This window comes from Trachurus japonicus, chromosome 9, assembly GCF_045865225.1.
Source record: "Trachurus japonicus isolate A0001 chromosome 9, Traja_1.0".
Lineage (NCBI taxonomy): Eukaryota > Metazoa > Chordata > Actinopteri > Carangiformes > Carangidae > Trachurus > Trachurus japonicus.
Window position 1 is genome coordinate 21,585,256 of NC_140915.1, and position 18,957 is coordinate 21,604,212.

The 18,957-nt window shown below is 42.5% G+C and overlaps 1 protein-coding gene across 1 annotated transcript; it reads right to left on the bottom strand.

Annotated features, from left to right (window-relative positions):
• Positions 1-2,464: 2,464 nt before the first annotated feature.
• On the bottom strand, positions 2,465-16,528 carry mapk4 (mitogen-activated protein kinase 4). Its single transcript, XM_085786541.1, has 9 exons — positions 16,329-16,528; positions 13,243-14,865; positions 12,639-12,814; positions 7,937-8,081; positions 6,467-6,549; positions 6,116-6,194; positions 5,650-5,869; positions 4,972-5,137; positions 2,465-4,764 (listed from the first exon to the last, which is right to left on the bottom strand). The coding sequence occupies exons 2-9, from the start codon at positions 13,607-13,609 to the stop codon at positions 3,805-3,807; spliced, it is 2,196 nt and encodes a 731-aa protein (XP_085642667.1). The 5' UTR covers positions 13,610-14,865; positions 16,329-16,528; the 3' UTR covers positions 2,465-3,804.
• Between the last annotated feature and the right edge of the window lie 2,429 nt (positions 16,529-18,957).

An 18,957-nucleotide genomic window follows, 5' to 3' on the forward strand; every position in this document is an offset into this window, starting at 1 on the left:
ACCTTGAAAAAAAAACAATGTTTTGTTGCTTAAGCTATTCAGTCATTCAATGGTATACTAAAATCCATGTGAAAAAAATGCTTCTCACTGTTCTCAGGTCAAATATTTATATGCGATTAAAATGCAATTAATTGCGATTAATTAATTACAAAGCCTCTAATTAATTAGATTAATTGTTTTAATTGACACACACACACACACACACACACACACACACACACACACACACACACACACACACACAGTTAACCTAATGTGATTACAGCTCCTCCATATCAGTGCTTATAGAAAGATGATCATGTGTCTGTCTGATCAGCTCTGTCTTGACCTTAAGATCGTGGGTTTGATTCCCATGTTGACAGAGATGGCAAAATCGGCAGTAGCCGTGGCCCATTCAAAATTTCCCGAAAGGAAATTTTCTAGTTGTTCTTCTTGTTGCTGAACAAAGTTCTTTATTACTGTCTGGTTGCTCTTGGTTGTTGTCATGCTACAGAATAAATTTGGCACTGATCAGATGCCTTTGTGAAGCTTCTGTGTGAGAACTCCCAAGATGACCTTTCAAATTTGTGGGATTTTCCATTTTTAGTTGCTTCACAGAAATGTTCCCATCAGTCCTCATCACGATACATTTAGGCTACTCTTATCTACCTCATACTCAAAATAAAGGCCAGTGTGATCATTTTATTTTTATTTTCATGATATGAGATCTACTATACCCTCTGATTTGAGTCGGACTGTTGAAAAAACACAAGGCCAAAGAATAGCTTACATGTTAATTTATTAAATGTCCAGCAAAACAAAGAAACTGCAAAAAGAGGGTTGCCATCAATCAACGGTGGGCATTTAAAAACCTCTTCTCAAATGAGAAGCTAGAGCCTCTGTGAAGCGTGAGTACCAAAGAGAAAAGAGCAGACAGAAATAGAACTGTTTCACAAAGAGACACATAATGAAAACAACAACGTTTAAGCAGTTTGAACAGTAGTGAAAGCCATGCAGAGGGGGGAGGATATGTTACATTCAGCAAGCTGGAACCATTGAGGTGTACAGAGGCACATTTTCTACATAGCTTCACCCACTTAAAAGAGTTGGCTCAGTAACCACATGTTACAGTGTGTGTGTGTTATACATCAACGATTGATGTTATTGCTGGCTTCGGTTACCTGCAGAGTAAACTGTATAATGCAGACTTTGACCATACAAGTTCAAACTGTTTTTTAATAAGATTAAGTGCAGCACAGCTTTTATCCATTGATAAATACTGTAGATAAATGGTTGTGAACCACAAAACGGACAGTTTACGCTTTGTCTTAATTAGAACGCTTCTGTCAGTTAGTCCAGCAATCCAACCCAGGTATGCTTAATCCCTTAAAATGAGCATTGACAGTGGTGGAGTTTCAGGAGTCAGGAGTCTGAGGAAAACCTGTGTTTCGAAATGTGCTAGAGACTCTAAATGTGCTTCATGTCTACTGTGAATATAAAAGAACATACTTGCCTTTACTGAATCATACTTATCTGACATTATGGCTCAATACCCTGGAAGTCATTGTCATAGTATGTTGTGCAAATGATGACACAACTTGTGTGTTAGCTGCAGTGAGTATAAAAGGTGCAGATACCATGAAATCGACAGGCTTGGCGTGCTCACTCCAATCTCAGGAAATCTCCAGGTGCCTGTCCAAAAAATAATCATGTAGTAGAAAACTGACAGCACTCTCAAATAAGTTAAATACTAGCGTTTTGGCTTGCATGCAGCCGTCTTCAGCGTTTGTTAGTTAGACACCCACTAACTAACAAACGCTGAGGACAGCTGCAAGCTGAAACACGTCCCTGTGACTGCTGCTGTGCCTTTTGCATTACCAGTACTTTTAGTGCAGTACCGGTTCACAGCTGCAAAACCATTTTGAAAGAGAACATATAACATTTATGGTTTTTCAGCTCTATCTTTAAGGTTTTACACATAAAGGGAAAATATTTATGTAGTGCTTGCATGGATTCAGTGGACTCAGATTGATATTTAAGAGAATGGGTATCAGATGCTGGACTGAAAGATCACTGAACAGATTAAACATGTCGTATTTCAGGGGGGCATTATAGCTGTCCTGGCAGTGTTTTCACACCTAAGCATTGTGCCTCTCACATTCCCAATAACTGTGCTGTTGTGTATATACAGCCTACAGACTGTTATCTATGGGCTGTATGTAAACAAAGTGTACAGACAAAGCAGAGCATTACACATCAGTGAAACCAAGGATGGTGGAAGCCTTTTCCTTCTGTCTACACAATAAGAGGCACATGGATTTAACTGTACTAACTCGTTTTGGCACCAGTTCACCAGAATAACTTTAATGCCATTTCCATATGCTCATTGTGAGCTTTTTATTTTGTCAAGTGAAGTGAATATCGGATGCACTTGATTGAGAAAGTATGAGGCTCTAGCCAACAGCCTTTACTTGTTAATGATTGAGGGGTCATCAGATGCCAGACTAAATAACATTCTACTAGGGTCTACTGTCTAACATACTGAATAGAAAAGTATTTCAAAATATACAATTTCTTTATTTTATATATTATCATAATAACCATATTTGGTTACTGGGCAGCACTGAGAGGTTTTGAGTACAAATAATGTCCCAGAAAGGCTGTAAAGGATCTATATTCTTCAAAATATAGGCTACATTTGCTTTCAAGATTTCTGTGGCTAATTTTTAAGTGAGAAAAATGATGAGGGGCATCCGGTTGTCCAGTACAGAGAGCACAGTATCTTTTCAATAAGTGTACAGCAGATGATGACCCTTGTTTGGTGCATCGGGCAGACAGGGTATGAAACTATTTACGATAGGAACCAGAATGAAGTTTGCTGAATAATCATAAATTATTACCATAGAGCATTCTGCAATAAAAAGAGACAAAAAAAACAAACAAAACTTTTCCATATTAATGTAAAATAGTGCTCTAGCATTCAACTAGGAAAACAAGACACTAGAGTACCAAGACAGTCTTGAGAAATATACTATAGAATTCAGTATAACAACATGTTTATACAAGTTTACAAGCCATGTATCAGTGACAGAGGTCTTAATGTCACCATGGAAGGGTTTAAATAGCAACAAACACGATCCTTATCGTTTACCATGTAGCATAATTTGACTGATTATTTTTCAGTTAATACATTCAGAGAAACTTGGAAGAAGCATTTCCCGTGTCACAATCATTATTTGGTGAACATCACCTTTGGAAGACAGTCTGACATTTCTAGAAAAATGTCTGAATGACTGACACGCAGCAGAAAACAAATAACTCAAAGACAATCAGAGTGATCCCACTCCAGTAGGATGTTGTTTCAATATCCTGGATAACTCTACAGGCTGACTTCCATTTGCAGATGTTTGTGTTAGAATAAAATGCTATCAAGTCAATGTTTGACCCATCTTTAGCTTGACAAATGATAGCAAGTCACAAATACTGCAATCATTAATTAGCTGTTTACTTAAGATTATTCTAAATATATTCACGTGGTGTTGATAATTGCAATGCTAGCATGGTTACTTATATTTAACCCAAATTCCTTTTGACCTCTTCTTACCTGAGAGGGTAGAAGCTGCAGGATTGCTTAAGTGGCTGGTTTTAGTCACAGGGTGTTGCATGTCATTGCATTTGTACCAAAAAGACTGCTAACACTAACATCTAATGTTTGAGCAGCACATTCAGCTGTGGACACCCCCTTTACGTAAAGCACTATGAGCATTAGGAAGTGCTACCGATTATGATGCTATACTGCAGTGGGCCTGAAGCTGATATTTAACATCAAGACTTAGGTGTTTGTTGTGGTGGAGTCCTGTGGTCTGGAAGCCTGGGCACCTTTCGGTTAATGTTTGGCTGTTTGCTTTCTTCTCTCCACCCTCCCTCCTTTCCTTTCTTCCCGTCTGCTTTCTCCTTATTCTGCCTGCACAGTTTTAGTGCCCGGGATATGAACACATCGAGGTCAAAAAGTCGCTCTTTTTGCTTGACAGGAAGTGAATCTGAGGACTCATCATTTACTGGCTGAGAAACAGAGGAAGTACAGGAAAGGGGATGTGATTCTGGGGGAGGAAAAAGTGGCGAGTTCAGGGGAGAAACTACTGGAGGTGACTGAGGAGGAAGAGGAGACGTTGGAGATGAGGGGAGAAGTGAGGGCAGAGAATTACAGGAAGGTGTAACAGGTGGAAGTGGGCTTAGTCGATATTCATCAAATTCAGATGATGGCTGCTGCACAACCTCTGTGTAGTGGAAGACTGGAGTTGGGAGGTCAGATGGGGAGAGAGGAAGAGGGGGAGAGGAGGTGTAGCAGGAGGGTGAATGGCGCTCTAGAGAAGGACTGGGACTGGGGGAGTGCAGACGAGACTGGGTGCTCTCCACCCAGCGAGAGATCTCCTGAAATAAATCCCCCGTCTCCTCCGCTTCCTCCTCTGCTGCTTCCTCCTCCTGTTTCATCTCTCCCAGGTCTTCCACACTGCCACCGATGGGCTCAGCAGGCACAGGTAGGATATTAGTGTTACGTTTCCAATGAGACAGATCCAGGATCAGTTTAGGCTCTGAGTAGTGTTGAGGTTTGCCTTCTCTCCATGCAATTTTATCAAGATACGAAGGAGAGCCCACTTTGTAGTCACAAGATCGGCCACAGTCCAGATCGCCATACCCCAAACCACAGACCCGTTCCAGAGAGGAGTGAGAGTTTTCCAGGAAGCGTTCAGCTGAGCTGCTGTGGGAATATTTGCGTGGGTCGACCTACATTAGACAGGTGAGGGGTGGGGGTTGGGGCAGCAATTGGGGAGAAAGAGGGTTTTAAATGAGAAAGATAGGAAAGTAGCAGTTAAACGTAGCTCTGTTGTGATTCATTTAAATTTGTTACTAACATTTCATTGAAATAAAACAATGATTAGCCTACACTAGTTAGTGTAGCATGGGGGGAAGTGACAGAAAAAGAATAAAAACCTGAGCCTCCTCTAACAGTGAAGTGGAACTGGCCCGAGGATCCCTCTGCACCTCCTCATCCTCCGTCGTGTCTCCCAGGTCAGAAGTAACATGACCAGAGGGCATGCAGCGACACCTTCCGCCAGACTGGTGCCAGCACACATCTGTTGATAAACTGTTCTCATACCTGCAGGGAGGGAGTAATTGAGGATTTCTATTAACTTCACTGCACTGTGAATATTGAGCCTGATATGTTTATTTACAGTAGGAAAATAACTAGTTTCTCATTTTGATTTGCCAGAATTCCAATACTTTGACTTTTCAGTGCAAAAACAATGATTGTGTTGTAATTAAAATCTAGAACACACATGTGAACAGATGGTGGTTTGATTGAACAGTGTGTTAACAAAAAGTGTTGGAAGTTCAGTGAGTTTTCGCCCAGAGTTCCTCAACCCTCAGTGTAAGTGTTAGAATATATTAGTATACACTTAAGTATTTTAAATCCATAAACACACATTAGCAAGTCTACAACCATAGAGCTTTTTCCCACTTTGTGGTTGCTCAAAGTGGTTGAATCAACAGCATAGTACAGACTCTTTGACTGTGGATAATGTGCTCTGTTAATGAGATAATATAAAATTCAGACTAAAACCTGAAAAAAAAATCCCCACCATGATCTAAAGAGGTAAATGTACACACCTGTCCCAGTGGATGCTGGAGGCTTGGCTGTTGCTGTTGCTGAGGCTCTGTTCAGTGATGAGGCTGTCCTCCAGTTCATCCTCAATGTGGAAGGGATGAGAGGAGGTGGGCTCATCCGATGGACAGGAGTACTGCTGGAGGAAGGGGTGGGACAGTGCTGCTTCAGCTGTCAGTCGATCCATGGGGTTAAAGGTCAAGATACGCTCCAGGAAGTCCACAGCTGAAAGGAGAAAAATAGGGAGATAAATAAAAAGTAGTGACCATTAAGTGTGCTCTAAAGAAAACTTTTTCTCAGGGCTAAATTAGAAGTGTTAGACATCTGAACTACACCCTTCACAGTTCAGAAAAAACTGATGTCTTTTTCTTCATCAAATCTTTTATTATTCTTTTTACTCATTTGTCCTCAGTCGTATTTCATACTGGTGGGTCTTCATCTTCTTCACTCTCCTAAATAGTCTTTGCTCACCCTGAGAATCCACTTCAGGTAACAGTTCTGAAAACTGTTTCTTGACTCTCCATCCATGACTGATGTATGAAGGCATCACCTGGGAAGGATGACAATGCTGTTAAGACGTGTGCCTAATTTTGGTGTTATATATTTCTTTTTGAACATTACTTTCTAGGCACCCCTCCAGATGAATTAAACTATGAAGCAAAATTCTGGTTGGAAGCAACACACAAACAGGGCCCTTGTTAGAGAGAGCTGTTCAACCTTGAATCTAGACTAAAGCTTAACTTAAGCTCTAACATAACAATGACACCCTGTTATACCATCATCTTGTGGACACAGGACTTTCAGCAGCCACTGAGGCATCACCTGTAGCAGGTCCTGCCTGTCCTCTTCTCTCAGCACCGGCACTGAGTCAAGAATCAGCTGCATCTGCTCCAGCTCGTGAGCTCCTGCGGATGGGACCAGCCAATCAGAGACAAGCGGGGACGAGACAGAGGATCAGTTACATAAGCAGAAAGAAAAAAGGTGGCCAATTAGAGTCAAACAGGAATATCTAGTAGGTGAGAGCTGTCATGTAAAAGAAATGGTGAGGTAAGGTGCTTCAATGCAGATAGGACGGAAGAGAAAAGGTTGAATTTTCAGGCATGTTGCTTGTGTGGTCACACTCAAAATAAGATTCCACAACAGGTCTTGTGTGCACCAGGGAATTTGGTGTCCACAGTACAGCCTGCATACCTTGCATAGCACTTCTTAGAAAGGTTGCGTAAAAAAAATGCCATGTCCTTTTAATATCCTTCTAATAATGTCAGTCATTAACCCCGATATGCCCCAGTCCTAGTGTTAAGCCTCTATAAGCTTTGACATTGATCTGACTTTGTTGGGGGTTGCGCACAACTAGGGGGAAGTCACAGGTGATCAAACTCAACTCTGAGGAAAAGTCATCAAAGTGCTCTTGATCCTTGACAACTGATGGAGAAAAGCTAATGTGAAGTCACGGGCTGTTATGTAACCAGAAGTGCAACATGCTTGAACCCACATAGAGCCGTGCAGCAGTGTTTTTCCACCCCGTCATACAATCATCATAATACCCTTTGACTGCCTCCATCCAGCTGATGGACACCAGCAGGTGGTGCTATATCAGCACATTGAGCATTAAGAAATCAGAGGGCAGATGTAGTGTATTTGGATGAGAGTGCACTGCTCCCTCTCTGGTAAACAAAAACATATTGTGCCATGTAAACAGTGGTGTCCTGGTGAAATGAAAGGCAAAGATCTCTAACACTTCACATCAGCAGAAAGGAACACCAGGGAGCAGATGACACTTTGGCACCATCTCCCCCGTGGTGTGCGAGGCTGGTGGAGGTCAAATCAGCCTGTCATGAGGAACTACATCTGCTTCAGACAAGGAGAATTTCAGTATCATCATTGTTATTCTGGTCAGGCAAAAAGAAGTAGCCTGAAGAAAAAGAATAAAGTGTCTTTGGTGGAGGACACTGGAAAGAAAATCTCTCTCCTTAGCCCTCACTTTTCTACTATGATACCAGCTTTAAGGGCCTTTTCTGCATCTCTGCTCAAAAGAACTCAGCTAATCAAAGACACCTTCTTTCAGGGTAATATCTTGCCTCAGCAGCTACATCTTAATGTTGCTGAGATGAACACACAACAGCACCAAGTTCACCCTTAAATAAATAATAATGTCTAGATCAATTTTTACATAATGAAAATGTAATAATGTGATCATGTTTCATTTCATTATGTCATCAAAATAATATAACGATGTGCGGGACATCAAGGTCATGGTGACAGTGTTTTGGATTAGACAAACATTGGTTGTACCTGCAAACAGCATGCGTCCGCTGAGCATCTCAGCCAGTATGCAGCCTGCAGCCCACATGTCTATGGCCTTGGTGTAGTTGTTGGGGGACAGGAGCAGACGAGGGGAACAATACCACTTTGTTACGAGACCCTCAGACAGATAGCCCTGGAGTAGGAGGTGAAGAAATAGGAGAAAGAGAAATTGGTGAGTTAAAACAAGAGAAGATATACAGTGGAATGTCAGTGATGAGCATACAGTACATGAGAAGATTTGCTTGCTTCTAGCTATTACTATATGACTGCATGTGTATGAGTTGAAGTTGTTGAAAATGTCAGCTACAAGGAGGAAACTAGAGCTCACATGGGATATTTCTCTAACTTCCACCCACAAAGATTTCATCACATTATGTTAGCTGTGATGGAAACTGCCTTCAGGATAAACTCTCCGGCAGCAAATATTCCACTGAATCTCTACCTGCTGTTACTGAACCTCACCTTGTGTTTTCTTTTAGCCTCTACTGAACAACAACGCGCGTGTTCTCATTAGAGCTGGTCTAACATGGCCCCTTTCTGCTTTTACTTTTGTAAGCTCTCACCTTGTGAGTATCACTGATGATGCCGTGCATGGTGATGAGCCACCGGCAAACATATTTACACACAAACCAGAGTTATCTATAACGAGTGACTCTTGCTTGTTTCTATCACTGACACACTTGCCACCTCTTATGTATAACCCCACCGTACTTTATTTGGTTGACCTCGCATTGCTGATGATATTACTTAATGCCCGAGGCTTAAACATCTAAAGAACTAGACTTTATTACAAGATGTGCTTATAATTCTGACATATCTTGCGCTTACACCCCTTTGTTCTCCCATTATCCCTTTCCTAAAGTCCACTGTTTCCTTTTTCCATCTCACTATTCGCTCTGTCACTTCTTAAAGGACTGCACTGGATTTAACCTAGCCCGGATGAGTTTTCATGCTCAAGATAGATGGACAGAAATTAGTCTGGGAGCTGGTTAATTATCTTGAGGCACCTGTAAGACCAACATAACATTACACAACGCAGGACATTTTTATGTTTTAGGTCCTAAAGTAGTTTCAGGATTTACTCAAAAACTGAAAAGTGAGGTATTCTAAAATAAGAAAGTATTAATCTGTGTCTCAATTGGCAGGTTTAAGGCATGACACACAGAGATGTATGTATTGTGGGTCATCCACACTTATGTTGCCACTCATGCAAAACTTCCCCTAGCAAGAGGTTAGCCGCCCTAACCAAAATGTTTTCAAACATTTAAAAATGACTCTATGTTTTTTTGGGCTTGTTATATTGCTTGGAGAATACAATGTGTTGAATGAACTGCCCAGATCCACAGCTCTTTAGCTGTGAATAAACAGCTTTGAATTGAGAACTGTTCGACAGCTCTCCTCAGCCTTAGTGTTTCTCTTCCTTCTACTTGTTTTTCACCTATGCTCCTCTTGTTCCTCCCTTTATTGCTCTCCTCTTCACCCCTCTATCACGTGTCCCTTTCCTACCTCTTTTATGCTCTCTCCCCCCCGTCTCTCTCCAGGCCCACTCTGCCCTAACTGCACCTTCCCCTTCACTCCCTCCCTCTGTGTGCCAGGAAATGACAGAGCAGAAACTGATGCTGAGTTGATGGTCAGACAGACACCCACCTTGTCTACCATGTGTCTGTCTGTCTATCCTCTCCTTCCTGATCATTCTCTACATCTACAGCCCTACTTCCAGAAAAAGGTGGCCATGTAAGAACAACGTTTTCAGGCTCTGATTATTAATTGATGACGAAGGTTTGTCAGAGATCGTCTTTAGAAACTGATATGAACAGAATAAAGAAACATATTTAGGTGTTGCACAGATGTGGACTTTGATTCCATTTTTGTAGCTATATTTACACTGTGCAGACGATGGTGTCACGTTTGTTATCCGGTGTAAAAGGTTTGTTTTATACACCCCCTTTCTTTCTAGTGCTTCTCTTTCCACTACCCTTCCTTTTTTACACGCTTTCTCGCTCTCACTCTCTTTCTGTCCCTCTCTCTCTTTTCACCGCCCTACCTCCCTTCTCACCTCCTTCCTTTCTGTTTGTTCCCCTCACCTCATTTCCTTACGTTCCTTCTCTTCTACTTTACTTTTTCTTTTCCTTATTCACCTTCCCTTGCCGTCTTTCTCTCTGTCCTTCATCCAGGTCATGAATAATTTCTGGGCTGATCCAGCGCTGCCTCAGCAGGTGACATTCACACATGCACACACAACAGAAACAACGGCAACACAACAGCAAGTTCCTTCAAGTGTAGAGTATAATTGACACCACAAATTCTGTTTTCTCTGCCTCTGTTTTCCTTCTCTCTCCTCTCAACCTCTCCGTTTTCTCCCTTCACCTGAGTAAATGTTTGTCTGTGTGGTCAGAAGCACACTTCTAGACATGCAGCTCGTACATCAGCCTCATCTCAATTCACTGCAGAGTCACAGTGTGCTGACAAAAACTGCTGTGATAATACACTGACCAAGTAAGACACCAAAGAAGCTCCTAGGTAAAGGTATAAAACCGTAGAGAGGCAGATTTCTTTGGAGCAGTTATAGTTAATTAAAAAGAGGGTAGATCACTGGTGAGAAATGAAAGCCATACCAGCCAATTTACTGTCAAGCATGACACAATATAAAACCTGAAGGTCGACAGTGATGCAAGAACTCTGTTTGAGTGCAGTATAAATGAGCCATCAGTCATGTCTTATAGCCCAATGAAAAAAGGTTAATACTATTTCTGAATTTCCATCACAGCTGAAGTCAGAGCTGCTCATCCATTACCACAGAACGTTTGAAAAAGCGGTGCGTTGGCTCTGCATTATTAAATAAAAGAGAGGATGCTTTCACATTCACTGCAGGCATCTGCCTTGGTGTCAACTCTGCATCACAAATAGCCTGGCATCATCTTACACACACACAGGCAGACACACACGTAAATCTGGTAATTCAATTTTATGGTAATGAACAATGACAAACTGATGTTCTGCACATCAGACGGGACAGACTCCCAACTAACTCCTACAGTAACATCCAGCTCTATCTGTGTATCTGTCCCTGTATTTATGTACCTGTCAATTGTCAGTGCAGTTCAGCCCTGAACATTGTGTTCTCTGACAGACAGCTTCTGTAGCTACACAGTGTGAGAGCATAGACGTTCACTTTAACATACTCCGAGTGTGCAAACCTTGTCTCATCTCATCTTGCATTCTCCAAAGTACCTTAATTTCTCTCACTTTCTGTTTTTTTATCACACTTTTATGTTTTCCTCTTCCTTTTTCTTCAACTTTCTTTCTCTCATCCTTTCATGACTCAGTATTTCTCACCCTTGCTCCTCATCTGTGTTTTTTGTTTTGTTTTTTGCCTCCTCCTCCATCACCACCCGTCATTCCCTCCGCCCTTCCTCTCCCCTAAAAATGCACCCCCTGTGTCTGCTCCCAGCTGGTCTCCAGTCCCGTGTTCTGGGCTGACAAAGATCGCCTTTCAGAAGAGTCCCTCTCCACATGCACAGACCAAAAGCACACACAAACATATAAACACACACAGAGACACACACACACACACACACACACACACACACACACACACACACACATATCCTACCCTGCTAGTGTAACAGAATTGTTGTGGGATCTTCACGCATACTAAAGCGGCACAATGAAGCAGTAAACTGTCACACTGATCCCTCAGAAGGCATAGACCTCAATAGACAGGCTAATTACAGGGGTTGATTAGCACAAAATTTGATACCAGCCTTGGGTAGAAAAAGTTAAGTTAATAGAAGCATTTCAGTTGGACAGGCCTTTTGTGAAAGACACAGGTCGGCAACATCAGTGGGGATGTGTAACCAATAGAATGAAAAGAAACACAACAGTTGCATCATGTAGTGTCCGTCAATGAGATGTAGTAATTACACACTTTTCAAAGAATTATATTCTGGCTGCATTTGACCGGCCAGCAAACTTTTCAATAGATGACTCAGACCAGTGATGTCAACGATGTCATCTGAGATAAGACACTGAAAGGACACCAGAAAGACAGGTGGGCTAGAATTATTCTGTTTCAATTGTGAAGCGGACAAAAACATGTGTGCAAGCTCACTGATTCTCAATAGGGGGATTCTTTTGCAACAGTATCTCATCCTATAATGTTTCCATTGCTACACAGAGACATGGGTCAGCGCACTGCTGTCTGAAAACCACACCAGGTCAGGGCTTAGGAGTTGCAATCTCTTCACAATGATAATGTTTAGTATAACAATACTCTCCCAAAATTCACCCAGCAGCAATAGCACAACCTACACTGCGTCATAAGAGTGAAAAATCCTCCTTTATCAGCTTCACTACCTTTAATTGTTATAATATGATTACTTTCCCTCTGAAGATTATGTATTTATAAAATTACGATTTAATGTGTGAAGTGAACATGAACCAAAAGAGAAAAAGGATCACAGGTACATTAGCATGCCCCCAAAAAGATGAGCAAGAGCAATGGTTATGGCTCTAAAGGTTTGTACATGTGTTGTCGATTGGTCTGAAAGTCTTTTCTATATGCCATCTGTGATCATCATTCACAGAGTTCTCATATGCGAGCATATACATTTTTTCTTTTTTGCCAAACTACTAGTGCACTGCCAAGCCAGCCAACTCATTATTGTGGTTCCCTTTGCTCCATTATTACCTTATGAGAATAGTGAGGGTCGACTATCCTGGCCAGCCCAAAGTCTCCGATCTTGAGCAGCAGTTGGTCTGTGTTGATGAATATGTTGGCAGGCTTGAGGTCTCTGTGCAGGACGTTAGCCGAGTGGATGAACTTTAGTCCCCTCAGCAGCTGGTAGAACAGCAGCGTAGCGTGACCTGTTCAAGGGCAGAAATCAGATGAGGTTACACCACGACGGCCTCTTGTAATTGCAGTTACAACGTGTATTCATAACTCAGTAAATGCTTGAATTAAACTAAAGATCAAGTTGGTAAGATGTTTTGCTATTCTTCCCATGATTAACCTTGCAATTAATTACTAAAATTAGACTCCACTCCTTTATAATATATATTATGCTCATGAAAACAAGTAAATAAATGACATAATGAACTGAAATGTACAAATGTGTCATTTTTGAGTGTGGTATTTTTGCCACAGGCTTACCAAACAATGTCTTCAAGGGATTTTGTTTAAATCCAAAAAATTACAGTTTTAATATGGACAGCATTAAAAAAAACAACTAGAAGGACCACGTAGAATTTTCTATTTGTTCATAGGTAGAAATTTCCCCAATTTGCCCCAATACCTGTGGGTAGTGGTCCTTGCTCCAGCACCCGAGCCAAATCTGTCTCCATGCACTCCTGTACAATGTAAAGGGCACTGAGCTTGGTTGGGTCTCGGGGCAGCGGACGTCCATATGGCGCCAAAACCTCGTGAACCTGGACCACGTTCTCATGGCGCAGTCGATGGGTGATTCTGACCTCTCGCAGGGCATGTTTCACCGTCACAGGGTCCCGCATCACTAACTTTTTAATTGCCACACGCTGTCCATTGCGGTGGTCCACGGCTGAAAGCACCAGGCCAGTGACACCTGTGCCGAGAGGTCGAAGGTCAACAAAGTGGCCGCTGAGGTCAAAGCCATGGAGGAAGAGTGGAGTGTCCTGTTTGGCCATGATAGGCTCAGTTCAGAGGTATTGGAGACAGATGATTTCAGGCAGTTCGATGTAATCGATGGATCCCCAGAGTTTATGTATTAAAACTGCTTTGTTAATGTCTGATGTGCACAATTCCACATCTTGCTGGTGAGTCCAGAGACGTAACTAGACACCTGACTATTCTTTGGGTAGCGTGTGCATGTGGATATCTGTTTTGTCTGGTGGCAAATAGCTGCAGTTCTAGCGGAACTATCTAATAACTCTACCACATTTACACTAAAAGATTCACAGGTTTGAAAAAAAAAGGAATGCCCCATAAGCCTAAAATGAGGTTTCTTTGTGCATCATTTCACCTCTATTAGTCCTGTGGGTTCAGATTCTTATTAAATCACCCTCTTACTGAATCATCTGTAGTAATGATCACATTTTTACATTGAGTTTAGGACAAGGGGTGTCTGAGCAAAAGAAAAGAGTGGGAACCTCAGAAAGGATCAAAATATATGAAATCAAGCGGAAAGAAAGCTAACATTTGTTTTAGTCAGTGATGCTGCAGCCACAAGTTTAAACATGTGTTGACAAAGCATCGAGAGCACATGTCCAAATCCAAAGAAAAAGATTCTGCCAACATTGTCCTCCTGACACTTGATGATGAAGTCTTTTACTGCTCCACAGATGTTATCTGATGCTGCAGGGATGCACATCTAATCTCTCTCTGTATCTTCTTCACGCACAGATAGTCAGATATCAGTAAGTCTTATTAATACTACCCAGGGCAGGGGTATCCATAGAAACAGCCCACTGTGCAGCCGATCCTGCTCTTACATGTGTAGATGCATCATGGGACAGCAACAGGCGGACAGTCAGCTCTGCACTCCTCTCTCTTTTCTGTCTGTAATCCTCACCGGCCAGTCAAAGCCTTCGATACTGATGCAGGAGGAGGGAGGGAGGGAGGGAGGGAGGGAGGGAGGGAGGGGGGAATGTGTTGTAGATTCAATGAGACTCGGTTGGCTCCTCCTCTTCTTCCATGATACCACAGCGTCTCAGTTAGTCAGCCAGCCAAACGAGTTCATTCAGAATGAGATCCACAGTGGCCCAGCGGTAAAACCCAGGAACAGTTCTACCCTCTTAGCGTGCATGTGCGTACAATACGTGTGCATGCGTTTTAATCCCTCAGTAATCTGCTTCCTGCTGCCTTCTCATGAATGTAAGGATTTAACCATCAGGCCGTGGTCACTGGAAAGATACTGCCTTCAGAACATCTGTTGCTGCTGCTCCTATAGGGAGGAAAAGGAGAAAAGAGGGTGAAAAAAGAGCAGACAGACAGGAAAGATAAAGATGAAAGTTACACAGCAACAGCGCCTGTGTGTGTGCGTGTCAACAGTGCCTTTGTCGCATGAGAGTTGCCATTACATAACACTGAATGGCAGTGTAACCTAATCTACACCAGCGACTTAATGTGACTACTGGCTAGAGAGGATTATCATATCAGTTCAATGAATATCAGCTATGTGAAGCTTGAGATGATGCTCCAGAGGAGAGACGGCGAGACTGAATGGAACAGATTAACACAGTGGCATTTTTTTCAATGGAAAGTCCACTTTGTATGCTTTCATTTGTTTCTTCTTGCATTTTCTTCCCTCTTATTTCCACCCCTGGGAAGGTCACACAGTGGTATGAAACAAAAGCACTGACTTTCTCACACCCCCTAGACCCCTGCAGCAAGAACCCAAACAATCCATCAATCCATAAAGTAAATCTCTTTGCTGTCAAAGGCCTGAGGGCAAGGTTGAGTATTTACTCTCTCTCTTTCTTTCTCTCTAGGAATGAAGCGGTATAAGCAATCATTCTCCAACTGCTCTTTAACAGCCTTCACAACACTTCTGAACACACTCGTGTTTGCCTCGGTCAGGCTGACTGTCAGAGGCTGTAAGAGTGTAAGGTGAGAACAGAGGGAGAGGGGGAACATTGACAGTGGTGCTGGGTGGGAGGTGCAGCACTGGGCTAACTTTATAAATAATGCATAACCTCTGGAGATGGCACTGGGTGTTCTCTCTGAGCATCTATTCTCCATATTTCTTCAGGTTTACGCAGCAAGAGCAGATCTCTGACAGTTTCTCCATCTAGTGCAATAAAAAATACATTCATTTCTTTAATGGTGAATTGGTGATATCACTAATTTAATATCCTTTCATTTAGATTGTGGAGAGATAGTGAAACCATCCTCTACACTCTGAGGCAGTGTGATAGCAGATGGGAGCAAACAACGGTACACCCTGTTGTACTCTGGCTTTGTGCAGCTGCTGCCCATGTTTTCTTTCTTGTGTGTGTCTGTATGTGTGTGTTTTTTTTAGGTGGTTGTTTCCCAGTGTGCTTCCCAGCAGGCGTCCAGGCACTTTCACTTCAGATGGGAAACGCTGCATCCCCTCTGCACACACTATCTTCGCGAAGCTGCCTTTGTGTGTGTCTCCATACACTCCAGTAACGCCCCTCTGACTGAACAAAAACACTGAGATTGAAGTGCTTCTAATAAACCATGAAGCCTAGTTTAACCCCAACAGACCCCCTCTCCCTACAATAAAGAGAGACAAAAGTGTCAGGCCTACTGTATGTGTGCTCTCAACTACAGCTTCACTTTATCTCATCTATCTCAGCACCTGCTCCGTGTGCAATAACGAGGGAAGAGAAAAGAGAGAAATACATGCAGGCAAAGATAACAACAGCAACCATCACTACTCACCGGAGCGCTACGCAGCCGCCGCAGCCCCGCTGCCTTCCACAGACAAAAGATCCGAAGGAAAGATGTGAGAGATACGGGTCCTTGGAAGCCAAAGAAAAGTGACAACATGTCCGCATCTCTCGCTTTCGCTCTGATTCAGATAATACGGGAACAGCAGGCACGGGTCGGTACCGGGAGCAGAGTGATGATTGGGGAGGGGGTGGTGGTGGTGGTGGTGGGGGTGGGGGGGTATCCGCCGAGATGAGATAAGCCAGAGGCTGAACCAGTTACTGTGGGCGACTGTCCGCTCTCTGTCAGCGCTTCACAGGTCTGATCTGAGGGAGAGGAGGGATCACCCTACATGTAGCCTATATCTAGACCCGAGCGGCTTCACACACTCTTCACATACACTGCACCACGGATGATGAAGTACTCATCTCTCTCTCTCTCTCTCTCTCTCTCTCTAGGAGTCCCAGCAGCACCCTGACCTCGGTTAAACCTGTAGGGGGGGGGTTGGTCCTTATCCCACCATCAGATGAAGTGGGCTATACTGTAAAGAACATATGAAAGTTTTGGGAGAAATCAGTGACTGTAACTCTTTATCCTAAATCAGCCTGCAGCTTAGTCTTGCTGTGATTATTATAGCTCTATCATCATTACCATGGTCATCCATCTCCCTGACAGGCACAGGGTTTGTGGGGTTTGAGAGGGGGTCGGAGACGAGCCTTTGGTTGTTGGTAGTGAATGAATATGTCAACGCCACCACATCAAGGACCTGTAGGGAGATGCAGTCGTGGAGGGAGTGAAAATGAAAAGCCTGTATAAGCATGTCATTTCAGTGACAGCAAAGATGACAAGCTTACAGTGAGAAGCAGGAGCCTGATTAGTTCTTGGTGAAATTTAAAGGCCATTTTCCACTTTGATGGCCTGTAAATCCCAGCATGAACGGTTGAAAAATTGTGACACTAGGGAGAATATGCTCTAAATATCTGACATATGAGTGGGTTGTCCAGTTACAAGTTATTGCTATTATTGCTGTCATGTTTCTGTTCAGTTTTGAGTTGTTATTCTTCCCAAAACCACAACTAATGTCATCAGAGTTCGACTGCGATGCACTGTTGCAGACCTACACAACGACAGAGAGCATAGCGAGAGAACAGAAACAGAAGCTCCCACTCCACCATTCACATGCAGTGCCTTATGGCTGTATTTTAAACAATCTGTTGAATTACAAAGTACATGGCCTGTGGTTAGTAGAGGGTGGTTATGAGAGTCAGCGCAGTGAGAGAAATTAAAAAAAAAGATAGAAGGCAGGTCATGGTGAATGTAATAATAATTGTGCAGACAACTACAGCTGCAGGGATTAGCAAATAGGAGAGAGGCTGTATGGAGAGCTGAGACCCAGGAGTAACCTCATGTAATGAACCCTGTGTAAAGTGACACGCTGAAATTATGGCTCCATCATTGAGAAGAGAAGAGTGTCTGGATTTTTGCAGCTCTGCCTGGTGATGGTGAGTTACAGCATCCTCTAACTCTGGCAGCCACATTAAAGACGTCACCAAACTGGGGACATCACAGTCAGATAGATATCACAGGGGGCAGAGGATGCTGATTGGAAATGAAAGATCATTAGGCCCAGACTTTTTAATATTCAAGACCACAGAGCAGCTGCATGGGGCACAGGGGACCCCTAATTGTGTCAATCATGTATTGAAAGTCATGTTAACAGATGAAAACCCGATATGTTTTGCATTGCTTATATTTGTTGCTCTTTTAAATAATTTCTTTCTCCCCTGATTAGCTCACAGGACACTTTTTTGGCTACATTAAGTGAATGAAGCAGCCATCTGATGAATGTTTTGCCAAACTGGATGATGGCTCAGTGGTTGCTTTTCTGATTACAGAGATGAGGTTATAATCAGAGAGCTGGTGCTGTTGGAAAATTGAACAGAGAAATGTTCGTTTCCTCCAAAACAGCAACTCCGTGCAAGTCCTGTAGCTCCTGTGCGATGTTGCTAAAATAAAACTGCTTGGGTTCGACAAGAATTTTGGCTTTACATCTTCTAGGACCACTGCTTTTGCTGTGTGTCAGTAAGATAACACAGATTTACAAATGGGATGTGGTGAAAGGGAAATTGTTGAATATTTTTGTTGCAGTTGCATCAGAGCAAAGTCTTTTTTCCAGATGTTTTGATTCGGTAGCAGATAAACAACAGTTCAAGATGAAATGTCAAATCAATATTTTATCTTGCACTATTACTGGAAGTATGTGTTCTGTTGATTTCATGCTCTAAAAAAATATCTTCTACCCCAAGGAGAGCTGCAATCTTCCAAACACTAATGATGTAATTATATTTAACACACATGCACAAAGCATGACTTTAATAGCTCGTTTGACTCTGTGATATGCTTCCCACATGACTTTGACAAACTCTGATGCAGTTCAAAAGTGCATCTGCAATCACAAAGGAATAAAACAACACTTTCTGGTATCTCCTCTCTCCAATCTGTGCTGTTTTTATTTCACTGTACATTCTCTGAAACGCTGCAACACAACAAATGTGCCTTTAAAGCCATTAGCTCTGATTTATCAGATAGATGACATTCACAAAAATAGCCTCTTGTTAGCATTTATGAAAGATCTGGGGTT

What these genes read in the sequence shown, in the direction of transcription:
- mapk4 (XM_085786541.1), bottom strand. Translation starts at nt 13,609, where the DNA reads ATGGCCAAACAGGACACTCCACTCTTCCTCCATGGCTTTGACCTCAGC. An exon ending in ACCTGAAGTGGATTCTCAGG is followed by an intron (nt 5,870 to 6,115) that starts GTGAGCAAAGAC and finishes TTCTCCTTTCAG; the next exon opens with CTGTGGACTTCCTGGAGCGT. An exon ending in CACTGTTAGAGGAGGCTCAG is followed by an intron (nt 4,765 to 4,971) that starts GTTTTTATTCTT and finishes TGTCTAATGTAG; the next exon opens with GTCGACCCACGCAAATATTC.